Source organism: Henckelia pumila, chromosome 1 (assembly GCF_033568475.1).
Source record: "Henckelia pumila isolate YLH828 chromosome 1, ASM3356847v2, whole genome shotgun sequence".
Taxonomy (NCBI): Eukaryota; Viridiplantae; Streptophyta; class Magnoliopsida; order Lamiales; family Gesneriaceae; genus Henckelia; species Henckelia pumila.
The window spans coordinates 84,152,442-84,173,385 of record NC_133120.1 but is presented as its reverse complement, the minus strand read 5'-3'; the positions used below and the strand labels follow the sequence as shown (position 1 = coordinate 84,173,385).

The following is a 20,944-nucleotide window of genomic DNA, read 5'->3' as shown; positions in this document are numbered from 1 at the left end:
CTGCCGCTGCTGGTGCCTCTCCCAGTCAGCCCCGTTACTTCGGCCAGCACCACCCCCGCGATTCCCGCGGCCCTATGCCGTGGACTCCTCGGCCCCTGTCGGGTCCCCCAAGCCATTCACCGCGGCCCTATCTCGGCCATTGCCAGCTCCGTGGCACCCCGGGACACTCTGCCAATCGATGTCCAACCTTTCAGCATATGCCTTGGACACTGTCGCCCTCGTCGCAACACCCTACTTCGACCTATGCCCCTCCACAAGCTCACTCTGCGTCCCAATCTTTGGGCGTGCCTCCCTCGAGTGAGTGGATCCTTGACTCCGGGGCTTCGCATCATGTCACCACGGATCTGTCCAATCTGTCCCTACATGCGCCTTATGATGGGTCTGACACAATGACTGTTGGAAATGGCACTGGTTTGAATATTTCTCACAAAGGCTCTCTTTTTCTTTCTACTTTTACCAACCCATTATTACTTGACCATGTTTTGTGTGTACCATATATGACCAAAAAATATGATTTCGGTCACTCAACTTTGTCACACTAACCATGTTTCTGTCACTTTTTTGTCCTCCTTATTTCAGGTGAAGGATCTTCGCACGGGGGCCCTACTCTTCCCCGGGCACTGTAGGCACGGACTTACGTTGGGCCAATCATCGTCGTCTCCTCTAAGTCCTCTCCTGTCGCACTCAGTGCCACCTCCGACTCTCTCTCTCTCTGTGTGGCACTCTAGAATAGGTCATCCTTCGTCTGCAGTTATTCGTCATTTAGTTACTTCTAGAGTCCTTCTTGTTTCGTCAAAATTTTTCTCACAGTTTAATTGTAATTCTTGCCATATTAATAAAAGCCACAAGTTACCTTTTTATGACTCTACTCTTACATCTTCCCATCCCTTGGAATTACTTTTCTCTGATGTATGGTCCTCACTCATCCTCTCCATGGATGGTGATAAATACTACGTCATTTTTGTCGATCATTACACAAAATATGTCTGGCTCTATCCAATGAAACGCTAATCTGATGTCCTCTCCATTTTCATTGTTTTCACTCCCCTAATTGAAAACAAGTTTAAAACTAAAATTGTCACTCTCTACACTGACAATGGTGGAGAGTTTCTGGCTCTACGTCATTTTCTCTCCAAACACGGCATCTCTCATCTCACCACTCCCCCTCACACGCCCGAACACAATGGGTATGCTGAACATCGGCATCATCATATTGTCGAAACTGGCCTCACTCTACTTCACCAAGCCTCACTTCCGCCCACCTTCTGTCCCTTTGCCTTTGCAGTCGCCACTTATACTATCAATCGCATGCAAAAATCCAATCTCTCTATGTCTTCCTCGTTCGAAAAATTATTCGGTCAATGTCCAAACTTTCACAAACTGCGTGTCTTTGGGTGCCTGTGTTATCCTTGGTTGCGACCATACAATAAGCATAAAATGGAACCCAAATCTACTCCATGTGTCTTTTTCGGCTACTCCTTCACTCAAAGTGCTTATTTGTGCTTTGATCTTGTGTCCACCAAACTCCTTGTCTCGCGTCATGTTTGTTTTGAAGAATCTGTCTTCCCTTATTCTACTCTCTCTTCGCCCTCTTCCGACTCTCCTCCCTGTCCCTCCGTCCCCTCTCACCTTCTTCCTCTCTCCACTCCTACGATCTCTCCATCATCACACGTGGTTCAGTTGGCTGCCCCGCCCCCTCGCGTGGATGCCTCACCACCGCCGCAACCTAACCCACCAGATGACCCCACGCCGCCTGCCTCTCACCCTATGCTCACTCGTTCCAAGCCTAATATTCGCAAACCAAACCCCAAATACTTCCTTGTCACTACAGCTGTATCCCCTGACCTTGAACCCACTTGTGTCTCTCTGGCCCTCAAAGATCCTAGATGGCGGTCGGCTATGTCTCTTGAATTTGATGCCCTGCTTCGCAATGGCACTTGGGATCTAGTTCCCTCTCATCACAGTCAGAATCTTGTGGGTTGTAAATGGGTATTTCGCATCAAACGCAATCCTGATGGGTCTGTTAATCGATTCAAAGCTCGTCTAGTTGCTAAAGGGTTCTACCAACGCCCTGACATTGACTACAGTGACACTTTTAGCCCTGTCGTAAAGCCAAACACTATTCGTCTTATATTAAGTCTTGCTGTCCAGCAGGGCTGGTCCTTGCGACAACTTGATGTCAATAATGCTTTTCTTCAGGGCTCCTTGGATGAGGAGGTTTTAATGGTTCAACCTCCCGGGTTCTGTGACAGTAACCTTCCTACACATGTTTATAAGCTCCGCAAGGCCATCTACGGTCTTAAGCAGGCACCACGTGCATGGTATCATGCACTGCGCACTTTTCTGTTGGGTCTTGGCTTCTCCAATTCCCTCTCTGACACCTCCCTCTTTATTCTCCGTCGTCAGTCTGATACAGTTTATTTCTTAGTTTATGTTGACGACTTGATTGTTACAGGTAGCTCTCTGTCCCTTGTTGCTGATGTCGTCACCCAACTGGCTGCCAAGTTCTTTCTCAAAGACTTGGGGCAGTTGTCTTACTTCTTGGGTGTCGAGGTTATACCACACAATAGTGGTCTCATTCTGTCTCAGCGCAAGTATGTAATTGATCTTCTTGCCCGCTTCAATATGCAGAATGCCAAGCCAGTTCAGACACCACTGGCAATAGGGCCATCACTATCTCTCCATGATGGTGCTCCCTCCACTGATGCATCTCGTTATCGACTGGTTGTTGGCAGTCTACAGTACCTTCTTATTACATGCCCTGATGGGGCATTTGCTGTCAACCGTTTATCTCAGTTCATGCACTCTCCTTCGGAACATCATTGGGGCGCTGTTAAACGCTTACTTCTCTATCTCAATGGCACTCTTGATTATGGTCTTCATATCAGGAAGGATATTGTTTTATCTCTGCATGGCTTCACTGATGCTGGTTGGGCTGGAAATCCTGATGACAGGTGTTCTACGGCTGCATACATCATCTTCTTGGGTTCCAACCCAATTTCCTGGAGCTCAAAGAAGCAACGGTCGCTCGCTCGCTCCTCCACTAAAGCTGAATATCGTGCCATTGCATCTGGTGCGGCCGAAATAACTTGGATCAGCTCTCTCGTTCGTGAACTTGGCATCTCTTTGCCCTCTGTGCCTGTCTTCTATAGTGATAACATTAGGGCTACTTATTTATGTGATAATCCAATTTTTCACTCTCGTATGAAACACATAGCGCTGGATTATCATTTTGTTCGGGAGTTGGTTCAACGCTCTCAGTTGCGTATCTCCCATGTTTCTTCTCAAGATCAGCTAGCAGATGCGCTCACCAAACCACTGAATTCTACTCTCCTACTTGATTTAACGTTCAAGATTGGTGTTTTTCATGAATCACCATCTTGAGGGGGCATGTTAGCAAATATTCTTGTAGATATTATTCATATTTGTATTTATCTACTTGCCTTATCTCTTGATTAGTTTACATGTATATCACAATGTAAGTTAGGATTTTATATTGTGTATATCTTACGCTTTCTAGAAACTTTTTTGTATCTATATATTCTCATTGTTCATATCAATAAAAGTTAAGTTCCATAAATCTCTATATTGAATTGGTGCAAATATGACAAAAATTAGCCTCACTAGTCAAAATAACTATCGGTGTAACAAAATTGAACATAAAAGAATACTGGAACAATTGATATCACCTTAAAACCTGAGCTTCGAGAAAAATCATCGATTCTTTCCAGTCTTAAACCTCTCCTCGAATCTGGACTTGATCTCCTTACAAGCGGCCACCTTCTTGTCACGCAAAACCAGCGTTTTCGAGGTGACGACATCTTTGAGATCAACATCCAGATTGTATCGCGTGGGCATCATGTGGTTATAATTCACTAGCTTCACAAACGCCTTGACACGTGATTTCTTTGCCTGTTTCTTCGCGGAGTCCTTCCGGATCACCTTCCCGGGATACTTGGAGATTCCCGCGACGAGGCAGTGGCCGTAGGCGCGGTCACGAGTACCGTCATCGTAATTCTTCAGTATCATCTCTTTTCGGCCCACAAACCGCCCCTACAGGAGGATCACCGCCTTGTTCGGCTTTAGAAACTTCACCATTTTGCCGCCGGCGATAACTAGCCAAGGTTCAGTGAGTTATTATAGTTATGATAGGGTTACGTTTTCGGAACTCGAGCGCTTACCAATTAATTTGGGCTTTCCATTCGAATTTATATGGGCTTTTTCGACTATAGGCCTAATCCTGCAGGTGTACTTTCCTAGGCCTTCTCTATTGGCCACCTTGGTTTATGGATAGTTGAGGCCCATTAATGAATGTCATATGCAGTTACTCTCGTCTCTTTTCCACGATTTTATTGAAATAATTTTGATTGAATATATTATATATGATGGATTTTATTCACTAGTAATCAGAATATTCGCCATAAATAATGGTTATCATTAATTTTTCAACATTTAACAAATTTGCGATAAATTCCATCTAAATTTATTTATAAATTAAGTTGGCCCAAAGATTTGAAAAGGATGGGTCCACTGTCATATCTTGAAAAATCCCCATTTTATTTGTGGCCCACTCATAAGTAAAAGTAGTATAATTTTCCCCTAAAGAAAGGTTATTTTGGGGGTAATAATGGTTAATACAGTACAAGTAATTAGTGTATGGAGAATTGAAGTTTTAAGTTGCTACAAGCTAGCTAGTCTACATGAAGGACTCACATGTCACCAATGTGCATGAATAGGATATGCATGTTGTCCGCATGTTTACGTATATTTTTAATCTACTGAATACCTGTGTAAAACCGTTCCAACGTTAAATGATATTTTTCGATAAAATATTGAATAAACATAGTAATTGGTGCAAGGGCACCAATGAAAATGAGACACATGTTTAGAATATAATAATCATTCTAGAGAAATGATGATTAAGGTTTAGTGGTCCTAAATGAATTTGCTCAAATCTCTAATTATTTCTTATCTTGACTGCAAGAAAAAATGCAGGCACTTGTGCACTGACGCACAACACGATTATTTAATTTATGAAGTGCATTTTCGTGGTATTTTTTCAGTCATCAAGATTCAAAAAAAATATATATATATTCATAATAAAGTACAGACAAAGTAGTTCAAATAATTTTTTATGAAGTACACGTACAAAGTATGTCTTTTCCTTGCATCCTCCATAATTAAAGCCATCTTTTTATACATATGTATGCATATAATTAAATCCATTTAACCAGTATATATACGTTTTGAATGAGGCCCGAAATTCAAACACTTTTATATATATCATGGCTTGAAATGTCTGTAATGTGAAGTTATATAGGTAAAGTGGATTGTTTATGTACAAATAAATCGAATTGTGAAACTCATCTTTTATGGTTGAACCCTCGAACTCATGCAGATCAATGGTTTTATTCAAAAACCCAGAGCTATATAAATCTATTTGAATACTTTGTAATAAATCTTGCTAAAGACATCTAGCTATATTTTAAGGTCTGTTTTGAATAATTTTAATTTATTTGCATTTGGTTTAGTCACTAAACTTTATTTTGTTTGATTTTAGAATATTATAAATTATATTCTCCAGGAATGATTATTATAATAATAAAATTAGGAAAAAAGTAAAACTAAAGGTTGAGATATATATATATATATATATATATATATATATATATATATATATATATATATATATATATATATATATATATACTATTAAAAAGACTCTAAACTTTATTATTTTTTTGGGAACGTGTGTTCGTTCCATTACGCATAATTTATAGATCATTCAAATTTATATATTCTTCCATCTTTTTTTTTTAAAGGTTAATCTATATTTTATGTACATGAATCTCCTGTGCCACAACGGTTAGTATATACTTTCTAATCTTGAGGGTTATCAGTATTATGGTAATGTTTATGAACTCTAATTAAGAACAAGTGATTATGAAATGTTTTTTAACCAAAAAAAAAATCATAATCACTTATTTTTAGAGCTTGCAAAACATACTTAATGACGACAAGTCGACAACATTCTTAAAATTTTAAACAAAAAATTACAAATTACACGTCATAAAATCCTGAAAATCAGAGACTAAATCATTCCCTTTTAAACATCAGCCCAACTTGATTGCTAATTTCAACCAACCCCTTATTAATTATTCATGTCGTTGCACATCGCCATTAACTTCTATTATTTGAACGCTCAAGAATAGTGAAATAGGTTAGCTTGAAATCGAATCTTTAACGAGTTCAAAATCGAAGTACTTGAGTCGAATTCAAATGTTTTTCAGTTTGTAATAGAGCACGAATCAGCTAGCTTAATTTAAACTCAAACTCTCCTATAAAAATATATACTAGTGATATTGGATTAATTTTCAAGTTAAAAACATTGGCTTGAGTTCAAGATTGAGTTAGCTGACTATAGATGCTGGCTTGAGTTGAAGATTGATATTAATATTAATGCTTCAAGCATACAAGGGATCTCCATACTTGACAAAAAGCTAAGAAAACCATAGCCAGAAACTTATTTGATCTTATATGATCGACTTGTCATTTTTAATCCACACATGTTGAACTTTTTTAGATACAAGTAATATTGCAAAAACCATTACGGTTTGTTGAGGCATGCATTAGGTGTAACTAATTAATATTGGTACGTTTCTTGAAAAACAAATTAATTAAGCAGAAGTGAGCTAACATTAAATATACTTTAATTACAAAGCAAACATACACACTGTTACTCGCATGATAATTTCAAACTTAATATGTATGTATATGTATTAATTCTCCGGCAGAAAATTCTTATTCTTGAAGCAAATCGAGCGAGGCTTCGATCCGAAAAACGCTCATATCTAGGGATGGTTGATCCGATCCTACCCCATGGTATATGCATCAATTAAATATTGTCACCTAACCCATGAAGGTAATACCCATGGGTATGGTCGAATTTTCCTCTAGGGATAATTCCAGAGGTTATCATCTAGTGTATTTTCGTCTGCAGCAAAACAAAGGCGTGGAGGAGTCATAAGCATTCCCTGAGCCATATTTAACAGAACATTAGGCATGTCGAAGATCAGATCCTCGTCCACGAACTCATCCACGGCAGGTGGTGTTTGGAAGGCATTCCTGCCGCCGCCAATAGCATCCACTGCTGCAGCCGCGGCCGCCGCGGCACTGGCGGCGGCGGCCTGGATGTCGCGAGGGGAGGCGGAAGCCGGGACGGGTAAAAAGGGAGCTGAGTTCGGGAAGTTGAGCTCGGCTTCTTTGCCTTTAAGGGCGAGCGCCGCCACATCATAGGCCACAGCCGCCATTTCCGCGGTGGCGAATGTCCCTAGCCATATTCTGTTCGGAGTTCTTGGCTCCCGGATTTCGGAAACCCATTTCCCGCTGCTCTTTCTACGTCTCACCCCGCGGTAACTTTTGCGGCCGGAGAAGATGTTCGCTTCGCCTTCATATGTCGGCGATATGCTGCTGCCGCCTCCTTCTTCACTTGATTGTGAGTACATTGTAGTAACATATAAATATATATATATATATATACACGAATTCAATTGTATGTGTTATTAGTATTATCTTTGCTGCATGTGCATGAAGCGGTTGACATTTAAAGATTAATGGGGAATCCATTTATACACAGAAATCTTGGTTTCAGAGCTCAGATTTGAAGTGCAAACCAGTTCATAAAATGGTAAGATTTGAGAATTTCGGGGTGTATGCCAGTTGTGGTGTTGGATTTCTGGGTTGGATGGCGCGTGTAATTTATTCTTGAATTAACCCCATAATATATTTAGGATAAAAAAGAAGTGAGTGAAGATTGGTAGAACAAAGTTAATTTAGTGATTTGACTTGAATGACATGCGAACTTTCTATTTTATTGAAATTATTGGGTTTTGCTGGAAGCGGACAATGATGTTGATATGGATTACACGGTTGGCTAGGACTTCATGCATATATATGATCAACAATATTAATTAGTTTATGAAAATATTTTTTAACATGTTTAATTAATTATTTTAAGTGCATTTAGTGTTGATCTCGTTATATATATATATTGTATTATACTAGATGATTAGAAAATATCATTTGATGGATTTTTAAAGTTTTAAACGAATATTTAATTTAAAAAAATGTGTTTAGGGTTATGAATTTTAATTTGGGAGGGGGAAATAGTTTTTTGGTCCTTTAAATAGTTGAATTTTCGGAGAAAATTGTTTTTTCGTCTATTAACTTGTTGAATTTTGGGTTTCAGTCCACTATGTTTTTAAAGTTCGGTTTTGGTATATACACTAACTTTTAATTTTGGGTTATTTTGGTTCAATTGTGGTGTAGTACATACTGAAAAATGTTGGCGCGCGTGATGAAAAAAGAAAATAATGGCATGACTTTGGAAAATACCGACTTGTCAAGTTATCAGGTAAACAATTGGATCACGGCTGACTGTTGATAATTAAAATTAAATTAGTATACCAATACAAAAAATTAATAAGTTAAAAGACCAAAATCAAAAATAGATTTTCCTCAAAAAAAAAACCAATAATAATAATAATAATAATAATAATAATAATAATAGAACGAATTTGGTGGATGAGGGCCGTTTATCCCCAAATTAATTCCTTGTCGTTAGTCGTTACTTCCTTCGCAAAAGAGAAATTTATTGTTGAAGAAATTATAATTTTTAAAAATAGATTATATAGAAACATTATCATGAATTTCGATAGATTCTCAAGATACTTGCTAGAAATTGTCTCCCATTAATTAGATAAGTTTGCATTCAAGCGAGGATCGGATCGGGAGCCCAATGATATATCACTTATATTGGTTTATATATATAGTACTGCATGTTGAAACTTGAAACTCAAACAAAAAAAATTCAAACACAATGCACAGTCATTGTATAGTTATGTACTGTAATTATCATATAGTAAACAAATCGATCGATCTTCTAATTAATTCCTCCATAAAGAACCAACAGTAGTGCTTGTTGTGTTAAAAGAAATAAGTAGAGGAGAACGCACAATAATTGTGCTTGTTATATCTTATAATTTGAAAATTAATGTTATCTTGAAGTACACCATTAGATAGGCAACCATTATAAGCACCGTGAGATATTCAACGAACCAGAAGTCCAGAACCATGTAATTAATTAATTAAATCAGGTTGATGCCAATTTTTATTTTAATTTTTTCAAAGAAAATAAAATTAATATGCCAAATTTTACTTGTACGAAATGGTGACATGCAGCCAATTTAGAAATATATATATATATATATGAGCATCGATCATTTAAATAATTGTACACCAAACTAATTAATGAATACTTGAAAATCTGATCGTCGATTCCAACAAAAAAATAATCTAAAGGCCGAGAACGTTTATCTTTTTCAAAATATTATTACGTTTATCTTTTTTTCGAAAGAAGCTTAATATTAAATAGAGTCAACCAAAAGTACATCCGGAATAAAGAAAAGGCAAGAGAGTAACTCGGCCTTCAAAATCAGACAAAGAACCTACCGCCCTAGCTCAAGCGTGAACAACTTGATTCGCTGATCGCCTAACAAAATAAAACAAACAAGATTGGAATTCTTCGTCAAGAAGTTTACAATCTTCAATTAAAAGGCCCAAGCTGGATTGATCAGACACGAGGAGTTAAGAGCATCTATGACAATTTTGGCATCTGATTCAATTTCAAAATATTATTACGTTATTTGACTTATTTCTAAAGTTTTTGCTTCCTTTGAATTTTATCTTGGAAGTCATGATGGTTGTATCCTAAAAATGAATTTGTTAAAGATGTAATTGGCAATTCAACTCGGTTTCGCAGTCAATTCATGCCAACATGGTGAAACATGGTATAAATTTTGCCCCTCGGCCTTGTCAAATCTCAACCTCCCGCATCTTCCCCTTATAATTAATATTAAGAATTATTTATTTCTTAAAATAATTTTAACCCTCTGTTAACTTTATTTTATTTTAGTCGAAACCTCCCACAGTCACTAATTCTCAAATACTAATTATTTTAATTTAATAATTCAAACAAATTTTTTTTAAAAAAATACGAACCCTGATCCGAATTAGACACGATTATTTAAATATGGTCACAGTGCGTCTTTGCGGTTTTTTTATTTTATTTTTTAAAAAATTCGAACCATGCAAGTACTTGTTTTATGCGATCGGCTAGATTTTTTATTTTTTTTTTACAAAAAATCACGAGTTTACATGTAAAATTAGTTTTACCGATTTGAGTGGTGGACTGTTGCGGTCGGATTGCTTTTTTTTATTTATTTTTTTGAATGATCAATGGATCATTTGAAACAATAACAATGAAGTCTCTTTCAAATATAAAAATATAGTTCACATTGTACAAAAAAATGGGAAAATTACATTACAGGGAGCGAAATTTCATTATTGTTATTTCTCCAAAACTATTAAAATAAAAACTAATAGTAAAAAAAAATATCGAATAATTGTGTCTTTAGATCATATGAATTAGTAGTTTTTCTAAAAAAAATTATAATTATTAAATTAAAATATCTTTATTTAATAATTAGTGGAATTGTGAAGGGTTTAACTAAATTAAAAGGGGATGGGGTGCTAAAATTATTTTAAAACATTAATATTTATTAATGAAACAAAAAATAACTAGATAAGTTCGAAGGATTTGAAGGAGGGCGGTCACATGGACTGGCACTGGCCCCTTTTTTTGGCTTCGTCTCTGACAAAAATAAAGCTGGAGGAAACAATATTCAATATTCGAAACCAATTAAGTTTATAATTTGGGCATAGTAAGACGTAGAGTCGTCAATTTTGGTTAGGCCAGTCGGGTCGGCCCGACCCACCACATAATTTAAGTGGATTGGGTTGAAATTTTTTCAACCCAACAAAAGGTGGGCCTAAATGGGCCAACCCGCCTAGGCCCGCGACCCGCGCGGTGGCTCGCCACGAGCCTGGGTTGGCCCGCGGGCCTGAAAAATTAATATTTTATTTTTATTTATATTGTGATATATGTATTTTATAATAAAAGTTGTGAATTTTTTTTGTATTAATTATTTTATATAAAATTTACACATACGAAATCAATATTTAAAATTTTTATTAATATGTTTATATTAATATTTATTTATGAAATTATATTTATAATTAATTATAATAATTTTTATTTATTTTTATTTGTAATGATTCAATTCGTGGGCCGGCCCGCCTAACCCACAACCCACCTTGGGTTGGGTTGGGTTGAGGATTTTCAGCCCGCTGGGATGGTGGGTCGGCCTGCCCTTAACCCGCCAAAAGGTGGTTTTTGGTGGGCCGGCCTGCCCCGCCATGGGTTAGCTCATCTGACCGTTCTAGTAGACGCTAACAGTCTAACAGGTAGAGAAATTTCAAACCAAATATGTTTAGTGAAATAAACAAATACTCTAACAAATAGAAGACTAATATATTTGAATATTATAATATAATATTTAGGAAGAAGACGGCTTTTATTTATTAGAGGAATAAATTTTTTTCTTAGCATAGTTATAGTAATAATTTTGAATAGTAGTTAACAGTCAACAGAGTGAATGACGAAAAAAAATTAAATAAATAAAAACAGAGCGAATGACGACTTTTTAATTGCGTTGTTATTTACATATTATTATGACGTAGGCCATACTATGGCAAGTGTTTTGGTGCGGTTTTGACGAAAAATAGTCGCATCATGTAAACAATGCAATTTAATTATGATTAATCGTGGTTTCTGGGCTTAAGAAATGAAGATAAAGATTTAGATTTGAAATAATATGCAATAAGCAAGATTTATGTACGATGAATTATTAGAGTTTACTGGAAAATTGATTCGAAGTGCATGCAGGAACAAAGTCATAAAATACGTTTAATAACTAAGCTTTAGGAAACATACAATTATTTTTTGAATTAATATATATAAGCCGTATAGGTATTTACGTACTGCTAAATCGTGTTAAAAAACTGAGTTAAAAACGCTTTGCAAAATGCATCTGGACTGTTGCGTGTATATCCAGCAGCTGGGAAGAAATTATTATATTATAAAATATAAATAATTACAATTTGGTACGGGACAATGATTGATTATTTGCTAAGTTAGTCGGCTTTGAGACCCACAAAGGGAAAAAAGGTTTTTTTTAAGAGATGATATGGGCCCATTCTCATTCAAAAAATTTGTATATTTAAGTATCATAAAGTTGGGGAATTAAACAACATTTTTAGTTTATTTGATTTTCATTTTTTCATTTTTTATATATTTTCAATCATGTCATTTGTATGCATTTTTCATTTTGGTCATGGACTCATGTTACGTACGATGAAATTTTATTTTAGTCATCTAACTTGTGTAATATTTTCATTTTGATCATTTAATTGTATATCTTTTATTTTCGGTCATTTTATGACTAATAAAAAATTAAAATAACTACAAATTAAAGGACAAAAATATAAATAATATACAAGTTACTAGATTAAAGATGAAATTTCACTGTATACATGACAAAGATGGAAAAAAAATGCAAGTTACATGATTGAAAATACAAATTCACTGTTAACAGGACCAAAAGTAAAAAAAAAATATAAATAACAAGACCAAATGTAGTTCTCTCCATAAAAATATGAGAAAACTGCAATTTTGATCATGTATCTTTGTAACTTTGCGATTTTGGTCATCTATGTTTTCATATTTCAGTTTTAGTCCTGCATGTTTCGATTTTTTGTAATTTCGGTCTTTTTTCTTTGAAAATGCTGATGTGGCACTGTACACGTCAGCTGCACATCAGTACTGCATTGATTTCACATCAGCGCCACATCGAAAAAAGGACTAAAATTGTCAAAAAATGTGGCACGTAACTCAAACTACCGAGAAGCATGAAGATTCAAATTAAACAATGTTTTTTTCCTTCGCATAAAAAAATAAAGATACCGAACTAAAACTGAAATTTAAAAATATAGAGTACCAAAATCGCAAAGTAACAAACATACATGACCAAAAAATAATTTTTCCAAAAAATATCTCTCACATAATATTTTTATGAAACAAATCTCCTATTCGACCCGGGCTTATTAAAAAATATTACTTTATATATTACAAATATATCTATCATTTTGTATATAAATCAAGTCGGCTTATCTTTTAAGTACAATTATTTTTAAAAACAAAGGCCTTTTGTTTCTTTGTCATCTCAAATAGTTAAACATTAATGGAGGCACGGAGGTGAATTAATGTGTTAAATTATAAGAAACATTACTGATAGTGTTTCTTTTAAATTGAAATTAGATCTTGTTTATGTCTCTGATTGTGAACTAAATAAACTCGTGAAATTGACCATCTTTTGGGTGTCATTGAAATTTAGAGATGGGACGGTCATGGGATCATAATTCTCCTCCTCAAATAAAAACATTCAATCTTTTTGCATACATTTTATCGCTCCTTAAACCCCAAACTTTTGGCCCACTCCGGACCCTGTCTCATTGTTAGGTTAGTTTATTCGCAAGTGTTTCAAATCAGAATGTGGAGTAAAATAATGATTCAATTAATCATTGATATTAATTTACTTTAATTATATCATAAAATTTAAAAAAACTCATGTAAAATTTATATTACATTTTAATTTTATGATATAGATATCTTATTCGACACGACTAATGAAATTTTTTAATTTGTATATTGAAATTATTATTTTTACTTTATATACAATCGAATCAACGAAACTCACCGGAAAAAAAAGCCGTCTAAATGAAACATACTCAAAATTAAAATAACAATGATTAGAATTTTTTTTTAAAAAAAAACTATGAATAATTCTGATAAAGCTCAGCATTTGTGACACCTATTTAGTAAATCCCGGCCATCATGTTGATTCAAAATCAGCACAATGGTCATAGGGTGACAACTTGGAACATCAAAGTTCCTCAATGCTTTTCATAAAAGGAATCAATTTACTACTTTTATGGAGACAACTCACTCCCAAGTCCCATACGAGATAAGACAACATTAGAGCACAATCATCGACGCATTAAAAAAAGGATACATTGTACTTACCTTTTTAAATAAACTATGATTAATACATAGTTTATTTAAAAATTGAAATAAACATGAGATCAAATAATCAATCTACAATTTTAAAATAATTTTTAATTATAATAATTTGAGGTTTTATTTATAATAAAAAATAATTTAATCCATGTTTAAAAAAACAATTGGTGCATATAAAATATTTTTTTCTTAAATTTAGTCGAGTATTAAATAGATTGAGTCCTCCAATACATTTAAGTTTGATTTATCATTTTATCACCTATTTACAAATTTATGAGGAAATTAAATTATCATAAATACGTTTAAAAAATAAAAAAAAAATAAGGGAAGAAGGCGTGCCACTGTAGCAAGTTCAACGTCCGCCGTTGTGGACATCGTTTGTTATATTTTTGTAATTTTGTCCAATTCAAATTAATTTTGATTTTTTAAAAAAATAAATTATTTTTTAAAAAAACCCGTTTATATTATATTGGAGGAAAATTTTTTTGTATATTTTTGTACAAGATTTTCGTGCGTGCTAACATATCAATTCAAAAAATAGTAAACTTATTAGGGCATGCATGATTGGTACGTAGGAAATGAATAAGGTAAATTTTGGAATGAAATGAGATTGAGAATGAAATGGTTTGTTTTAATCCATTTCAACGATTGATAATATTAAAATAAAAAAAAATTGAATGAAATATTTTTTTAATAAAAAAATCATATTTTAACTACATATATCAAAATAATAATAATAATCCATAAGCTTTTTATTATTATTATTAATATTGAAGATGTATCAATTATTATAAAATATTATCATTATATAGTTTAACTAATTTAAATTTTTATTTTATAATAATTATTATTAATTTATTATAATAATAAGATCCAATTATAATATTATTTTTTAATTTTTATAATAGATAAATAATTATTAATTATTATTTTCAAAATAATATTAAATAATAATAATATTTTTGTAATAAATAAATAAAATTTTTTTATTAAACTTCCATAAATAATAATAATAAATAAATCATAATACTAATAAATAATATTATCACAAAAATATTATTATTATTATTATAATAAAATAATAACATAATTATTTTTATATATATTATAATATATTGATATAATTATATAAGTAAATATTAGTTTAAATAATTTAAATATGAAAAAGATTGCATATAAACAAGAAAATGGGAGGTGAGAATAACCATTTCATCCAAAAATGGATGGAATGATTATTCTCATGTTCATGAGAATAGTCATTCCAATGAGAATGAACATTCTCATTTCAATGTCAAACCAAGCGTGAGTATAGAAAATGAGATAGAAATACGCATTACAATACCAACTCATTTTGTATCAAACATGCACTTATTAGTATTTTAACACATACTTCGGAATTGTCATTCCTAATGTAACATGAAATCACTCAACGATAGACTCATAGACACCGTCGACTTCTTTGCATTTCACTACAAGATCACATATCAAATATACTAACGACTTGTTGCACGCAATGCGTGTTAAATAATTTATTTTTATAATAAAATTATATTTCAATTAAAATTTTCAATTAAAATGATTGTAATATATATTAAATAAAAAATTGAGATGAAAGAAAAGAAATAGTTAAATTAAAAAAGTTAAATCATAATGGTGGGAAAAAAATTCAAATAGTGTAGGGAACAGTTTTTTTTTAATTTTTAATTTATGGCATACCAGACCAAGAGACCATAAGGTCTTTTACTTAATATATAGGTATAGATATCTTACACAAAATCTATATATCTTACTATATTATTATAGTAAACACCCTCTAATTAACTAACTTTAAATTATTGGTAAAACTTGAGATTAAATTACGATTCTATCCTAACTTAATTCTCAAAAAACAAAAATTATTAGATAAATTAGTCATTTTATTATTTATACGGTCTTTTCTTTTTTAGCCATTAGAAAAATTTTATTTACCAAAATGGCATTCGCTATCTTTGCTCGTATTTTTAAAATTTTAGATTAGAGATATCTTGTTACGACCCACTCTATCAAGACGAGTCTTTTCAGCGTGCTTATGTCCTCACTCACACGCACCTAAGGAAACTTCGCAGAAGATCACCCATCCTAAAATTGTCACAAGTCAAGCACGCTTAACTCTGAAGTTCTTATGTGATGAGCTCTCGAAAAGAAGACGCACCTTCTTGATATGAGTAGTACATATGAAATCTTTTAAGTTTAATCAACTATGTAGTCTCATACCTACACAGTCTCAGATCCCTCTCATTCCGGCAAGAGATCGGTTCATTCATGTCTTCCCCTGCCTAGAAACTTACCAGGAGAAGCTCAGCCTCCTCAGCCCCGAGCATCACATATATTTTTTTTAAAAAAAATTAGATTAATTAGATAGTTATCACGTTTAACTTTTGAATATTTAATTCATGAGTTCTAAAAATAAAATAAAAATCAATTAACATAAAACAATTTATGTATATGCACGCATCGCGTACAAGGTACACTAGTCAAGCATTAACAATTTCTTCCTAAATTATCCTAAACTAATATTTTTATTAAAAATATCAGTAATTAACAAGTATTTTACCATAAATATCTAATGCGTTGGAAAATTTTTATAATCAAATTTTATTTAGAAAAGTATATATAAATCAAATTAATATGGTTACGTGGATCATTTAGTGTAATTAATTACATTCAAAGCTAATTAAATAAAGTTCAGGCAAAAAATCATTTTGTCGACGCATATAATTAGATTAACTTTCGAAGTCTACATCACATAAATTTAATTTTTCTAAATTTACTTTGCATAAGTACTATATATGCATAGATTCAAACGCATCATCTAAAACATAAAAAACTAAATTAAATTGCTTTCCACCTGATGTAGTCAAAAATCACTTGTACTCGACACGTTGCTTCCGCAAAGTCCAGAGTATCAATAAGTCCTTGTACGTTCCCTTAGAAGATCTTCAGTGGGTTGTTCCTACGTCACAAAATAAAGTCAGAGGAGCCGGGAGGATTTCCGGCAAAGGCACTCCGACGCTCAAGTCAACGATTACTCAAGGAATAATAATCGAGAGTAGAGTGATATAGTGCTTAAGAAAGTGTGTACCTTAATAATGAGGTGACTTGAGCTATTTATAGATATTCGGAGAGTTTCACGGGCTTGAGCCTCGTATAGGCTTTTGTAGAATTCAGGGTCTGCTTGAATTAAATATATATAATATTTAAATAATCTTGGGCCTCAAAAATATTTGAAGTGGACCTTCATGATTGGGCTCAGGCCCAGTTGAATTTTTAGGTGTAACCTATCATAGGCCCCCCCCCCCCCCCCCAACTCTCGGGCATGCCGCGTGTGTGGAGAGGTCCGAGAGTAGAATTTTTATCGGAGTATTGCCAAAAATTAGTTGCCGAGAACGAATATTATTTGCCACTGCGAAAATTACGGAGATCGACCTGCCTGGTCAGGTCGCGGGGATCAAATTACGGGGATCGACATGCCCGGTCAGATATGAAGAAATCATAATGGAGAAAACGTAGTAGGGCTGTGATACAGTGGAATTAAAATCCTGGTAGACTAATAATAATCACCATGTAATTGGATAGAATTAAAATCCTACTAGAATATTAATTGTAGAATCTCAGTAGAACTCTATCAGCTACGACTATTATAAATTCAGCACCGCAGTATAGTTTTCATCTCAACTTACTAACTCAATTTAATTGTTAAATTTTTGGTGCAGTGTTTGCTTTAGCTAGGTTGCGGGCCAACCATCGTTCCAGAAGATTTAATTTAGGGGAGGCATATGGAAGGTATCAACCATCTCCTATCTCCGATTATAATATTGAGATGTATGTTTGTTTGAGAATCTGGTTTCTCGCCTCCTCTCTATATTGCAACGTGAAAGTGTGAATATATTGTGTATGTATTGTGTGTAAATTCATATCTATCCAATTCTCCACCGTCTCCAAGGGCCTTTTTGTGTAAACCCAAAAAGTACGGCGATAGCGGTTAGGAGTCTGACTAGCGGCGTCAGAAGGTGCACGACGGTTTGGGGCACATCCAAAGGAGAGGCGGCGACGAGTGGAGAAGACGCAGTTGGTGGCGGATCTGGAAAAGAGCCAGCCGCGGTAGGCGAGCTTGGAGAGGAAAAAGGCGCGCGACAGCCGAGCTTGGAGAAGAGGGAATTCGGCAGCACGAACAGATCGTGAAGGGGGTGGCTGCACGAGATCGTTGCAGAATTTCAAGCTACAACGAGTAAATCCCGGGAAGAGATAGGCGGCGTGCTGTTGCAGGGCTGGAGGAGACACAACGACATCTGGTGGTGAAGGGAGATGGTTTGCCGACAGCTGCATTCCTGGATTGAACTGGAGCACCGACCATGGATGTCGGCGATGGGCGGCAAGGGAGGGGTGAAGATGCGGTGGCGACGGGTCTTTGGGCCGTGAGAGATGGATAAATATATGAATATACACACTTATGCATATACATATATATTCTTATTCTTTGCCAATATATACGTATTATTTATTGTTATGTGAATGTGTGACAATATATATATATTTTAACTCTGTGTTTTTTTTATATATTTAGTCAAATATTTAAAATATTATGACTTGATTAATTGTTTGCGTGAAAGTTGTAGGAGTATGAATTATATATATATATATATTTTTTATAAAATATATATATATATATATATTTGCAGGGTGTCCATCTCGGGGTAAGATATTATCCTTGTTGATGGCGAATCGGAGTAACGATCTATCTCTGCACACGGAGTCTAGTGACAATATTTATTTTGATGACTGTCTTTCGCCTTTGAGTGATTTAGACACCCCCTTTCCGCGTGATCCGAAGAGTCCGACCCCCTTAAAAATTGTTAGTAAACTTGACTATTGTGAAAGGAGTAGATCCGGAGATTTATCGGAGGGGGTTGAGGAGTGTGTATTGGGAAATTCAAAAATTTCAACCTCATACGAGAAACTTGACATATTGACAAAACATATTATGAAAATTCCGAAAAAAGAAGATTCTTGTCAGTGCCCTCCTGCGGGATATTTCGCCGTTTACTTGGAGTATTTTAATTATGGGTTTTCGCTTCCTCCTAATGCCATTTTGATATAAATTGTTTGTAGGCTTGGTGTGAGTTTTAGTCAGTTGACCCCAGGGGCTATCCTTGTATTTTCATGTTTTCTCCGTAGAATGAGCGAAATTCAATTGATTCCGACTGCGGAGCTATTTTTCTCACTCTTCGTGGTGCGTCGTTCTATGCCCAACTCTTATATTTATTTTCAACCTCGTGTGGACTATAAATTTTTATCCCGTTTTTCGTCTCCAAAGAGTGCGTGGAGATCGGAGTTTTTTTTACGTTTGGGATTATAGTGGGGGGGGGGGGGGGGGTTCCCACGAGTTAGAGTCCGGGTCCTAGAAAAATCATACTTGGTAAAACTCATCGCACTTTGCAGCTTGACTGTCGATCCTTAGGTCTTTTTGACGAACTAGTCGATCCTAGGAGTTTGGTTCCTATTGGTAATGCTTTGTCCAAGTTGAATTTTGATAATTGTATTTTGCGTCTTCTTGGAATTCTTCTACTTGTGCTAATTTAAAATTTATTAAATTTATTTATTGATCATTCTCTCTTTTCTCTTTGTGTTTGTTTGTAGGTGACAAAATAAGTTTGGCGGAGGTTCGCGCTTGCATAGAGAAAAACGAGAAGACTTCGTCAAAGATGTCGAGAAAAGAGTCACCAATGGATCGAGGTAATCATCATTCCCAAGGGATTTCAAGGAGGAGGAATTCTCCCGGGCCATCCGACCGTGTCAATCGTTCTGGTCCTCCATCTAGAAATACTGACACTCGGGACCGAAGGAATGGTGGTAGAAAAAATGATGCTGGCCGTGATACCCATATTAGGGAGAATGATAATGGTAGAATACATCCAAAAAGAAGATGTGATGATGAACGAACAGTTCCTCCCGACACTCGTGAGGGTCTCCACTTGTTCTTGGAGGGTGTGAATCATAGGAATAATGCTGGCTCTTTTTGGGATTTGAAGGATCCAGAGATTGGTTGGAGAACCGGAGCTAATCTCATTGGAGATCATGACAGGTTGCATCTACTGCCTCAGCTTACCGAAGTATTAACTCGGTCTCTTGCCTCGTCTGCCTTCCAGGTATATTATTATATGTTTGTTACTTGTTATAATTTTTATGTAGTAAATAATACTCTTTGTCTATGGGTGTTTACAGATTTTATCGCTTGCTCACACTTTTCAATTTCGAGAAGAGAGGTCTCGAAATTCTGGGAAAAAATTTGATGACGATCTGACGTCCTTAAGGGGTGAGTGCCAAAGACTTGGCGAGGAAAACACTAAGGCTCAAGATGATTTTCTCAAGTCGCAAAAGGAGCTTGAAGAAAAATCCAAAAAGTACGATGCATTGTGCAAGGAGATGGAGCAACTTAAGGAGAAATATTCCCATGAATCGGAGACCGGAGAGAAATTTTTCAACTCGACAGTAGACAAGAGTCTTTTGCGAAGTACCGGAGAAAAAGCGATTGAAGGCTATCGAGCATCCACAGCTTTTAGAGATGAAGTGATTCAGCGGGCGATTGTTATTCATGATAAAGTTGTAGTGGATTATCGCAAAGAACTGCGGAAAACACAATTAGTTCCGGAGGAAATTATTATGAAGATTTACCCTAAAATTTCGGAGCCTAGGACTGCGTCTGAAAGAGTTGAAGATGACTCAGATCCAGCCTTAGGAAATTTATTGGGAGGTCTGGGTGACGAGGAGATGATCGAAGCTTTGCGTTCGAACTTCTAGCTTGAATAACAACGAGGGGTGCGTGTCGAAGCTACATGGAAACTACTCTTTGGAGCCGTGGAGCAGTTTAGC

General features: G+C 35.0%; 2 protein-coding genes across 2 annotated transcripts; both read right to left on the bottom strand.

Moving 5' to 3' along the window:
• Positions 1-3,714: 3,714 nt before the first annotated feature.
• Positions 3,715-4,201, bottom strand: LOC140876206 (large ribosomal subunit protein eL27x-like). The gene has a single exon (XM_073280116.1). The coding sequence runs from the start codon at positions 4,027-4,029 to the stop codon at positions 3,715-3,717; it is 315 nt and encodes a 104-aa protein (XP_073136217.1). The 5' UTR covers positions 4,030-4,201.
• A 2,498-nt stretch (positions 4,202-6,699) lies between these two features.
• LOC140875964 (ethylene-responsive transcription factor ERF024-like) lies at positions 6,700-7,546 on the bottom strand. The gene has a single exon (XM_073279798.1). The coding sequence runs from the start codon at positions 7,503-7,505 to the stop codon at positions 6,954-6,956; it is 552 nt and encodes a 183-aa protein (XP_073135899.1). The 5' UTR covers positions 7,506-7,546; the 3' UTR covers positions 6,700-6,953.
• Between the last annotated feature and the right edge of the window lie 13,398 nt (positions 7,547-20,944).

Bases quoted from the DNA above. Each gene is read 5' to 3' on its own strand.
- LOC140876206 (XM_073280116.1), bottom strand. From the start codon at position 4,029: ATGATACTGAAGAATTACGATGACGGTACTCGTGACCGCGCCTACGGC.
- LOC140875964 (XM_073279798.1), bottom strand. From the start codon at position 7,505: ATGTACTCACAATCAAGTGAAGAAGGAGGCGGCAGCAGCATATCGCCG.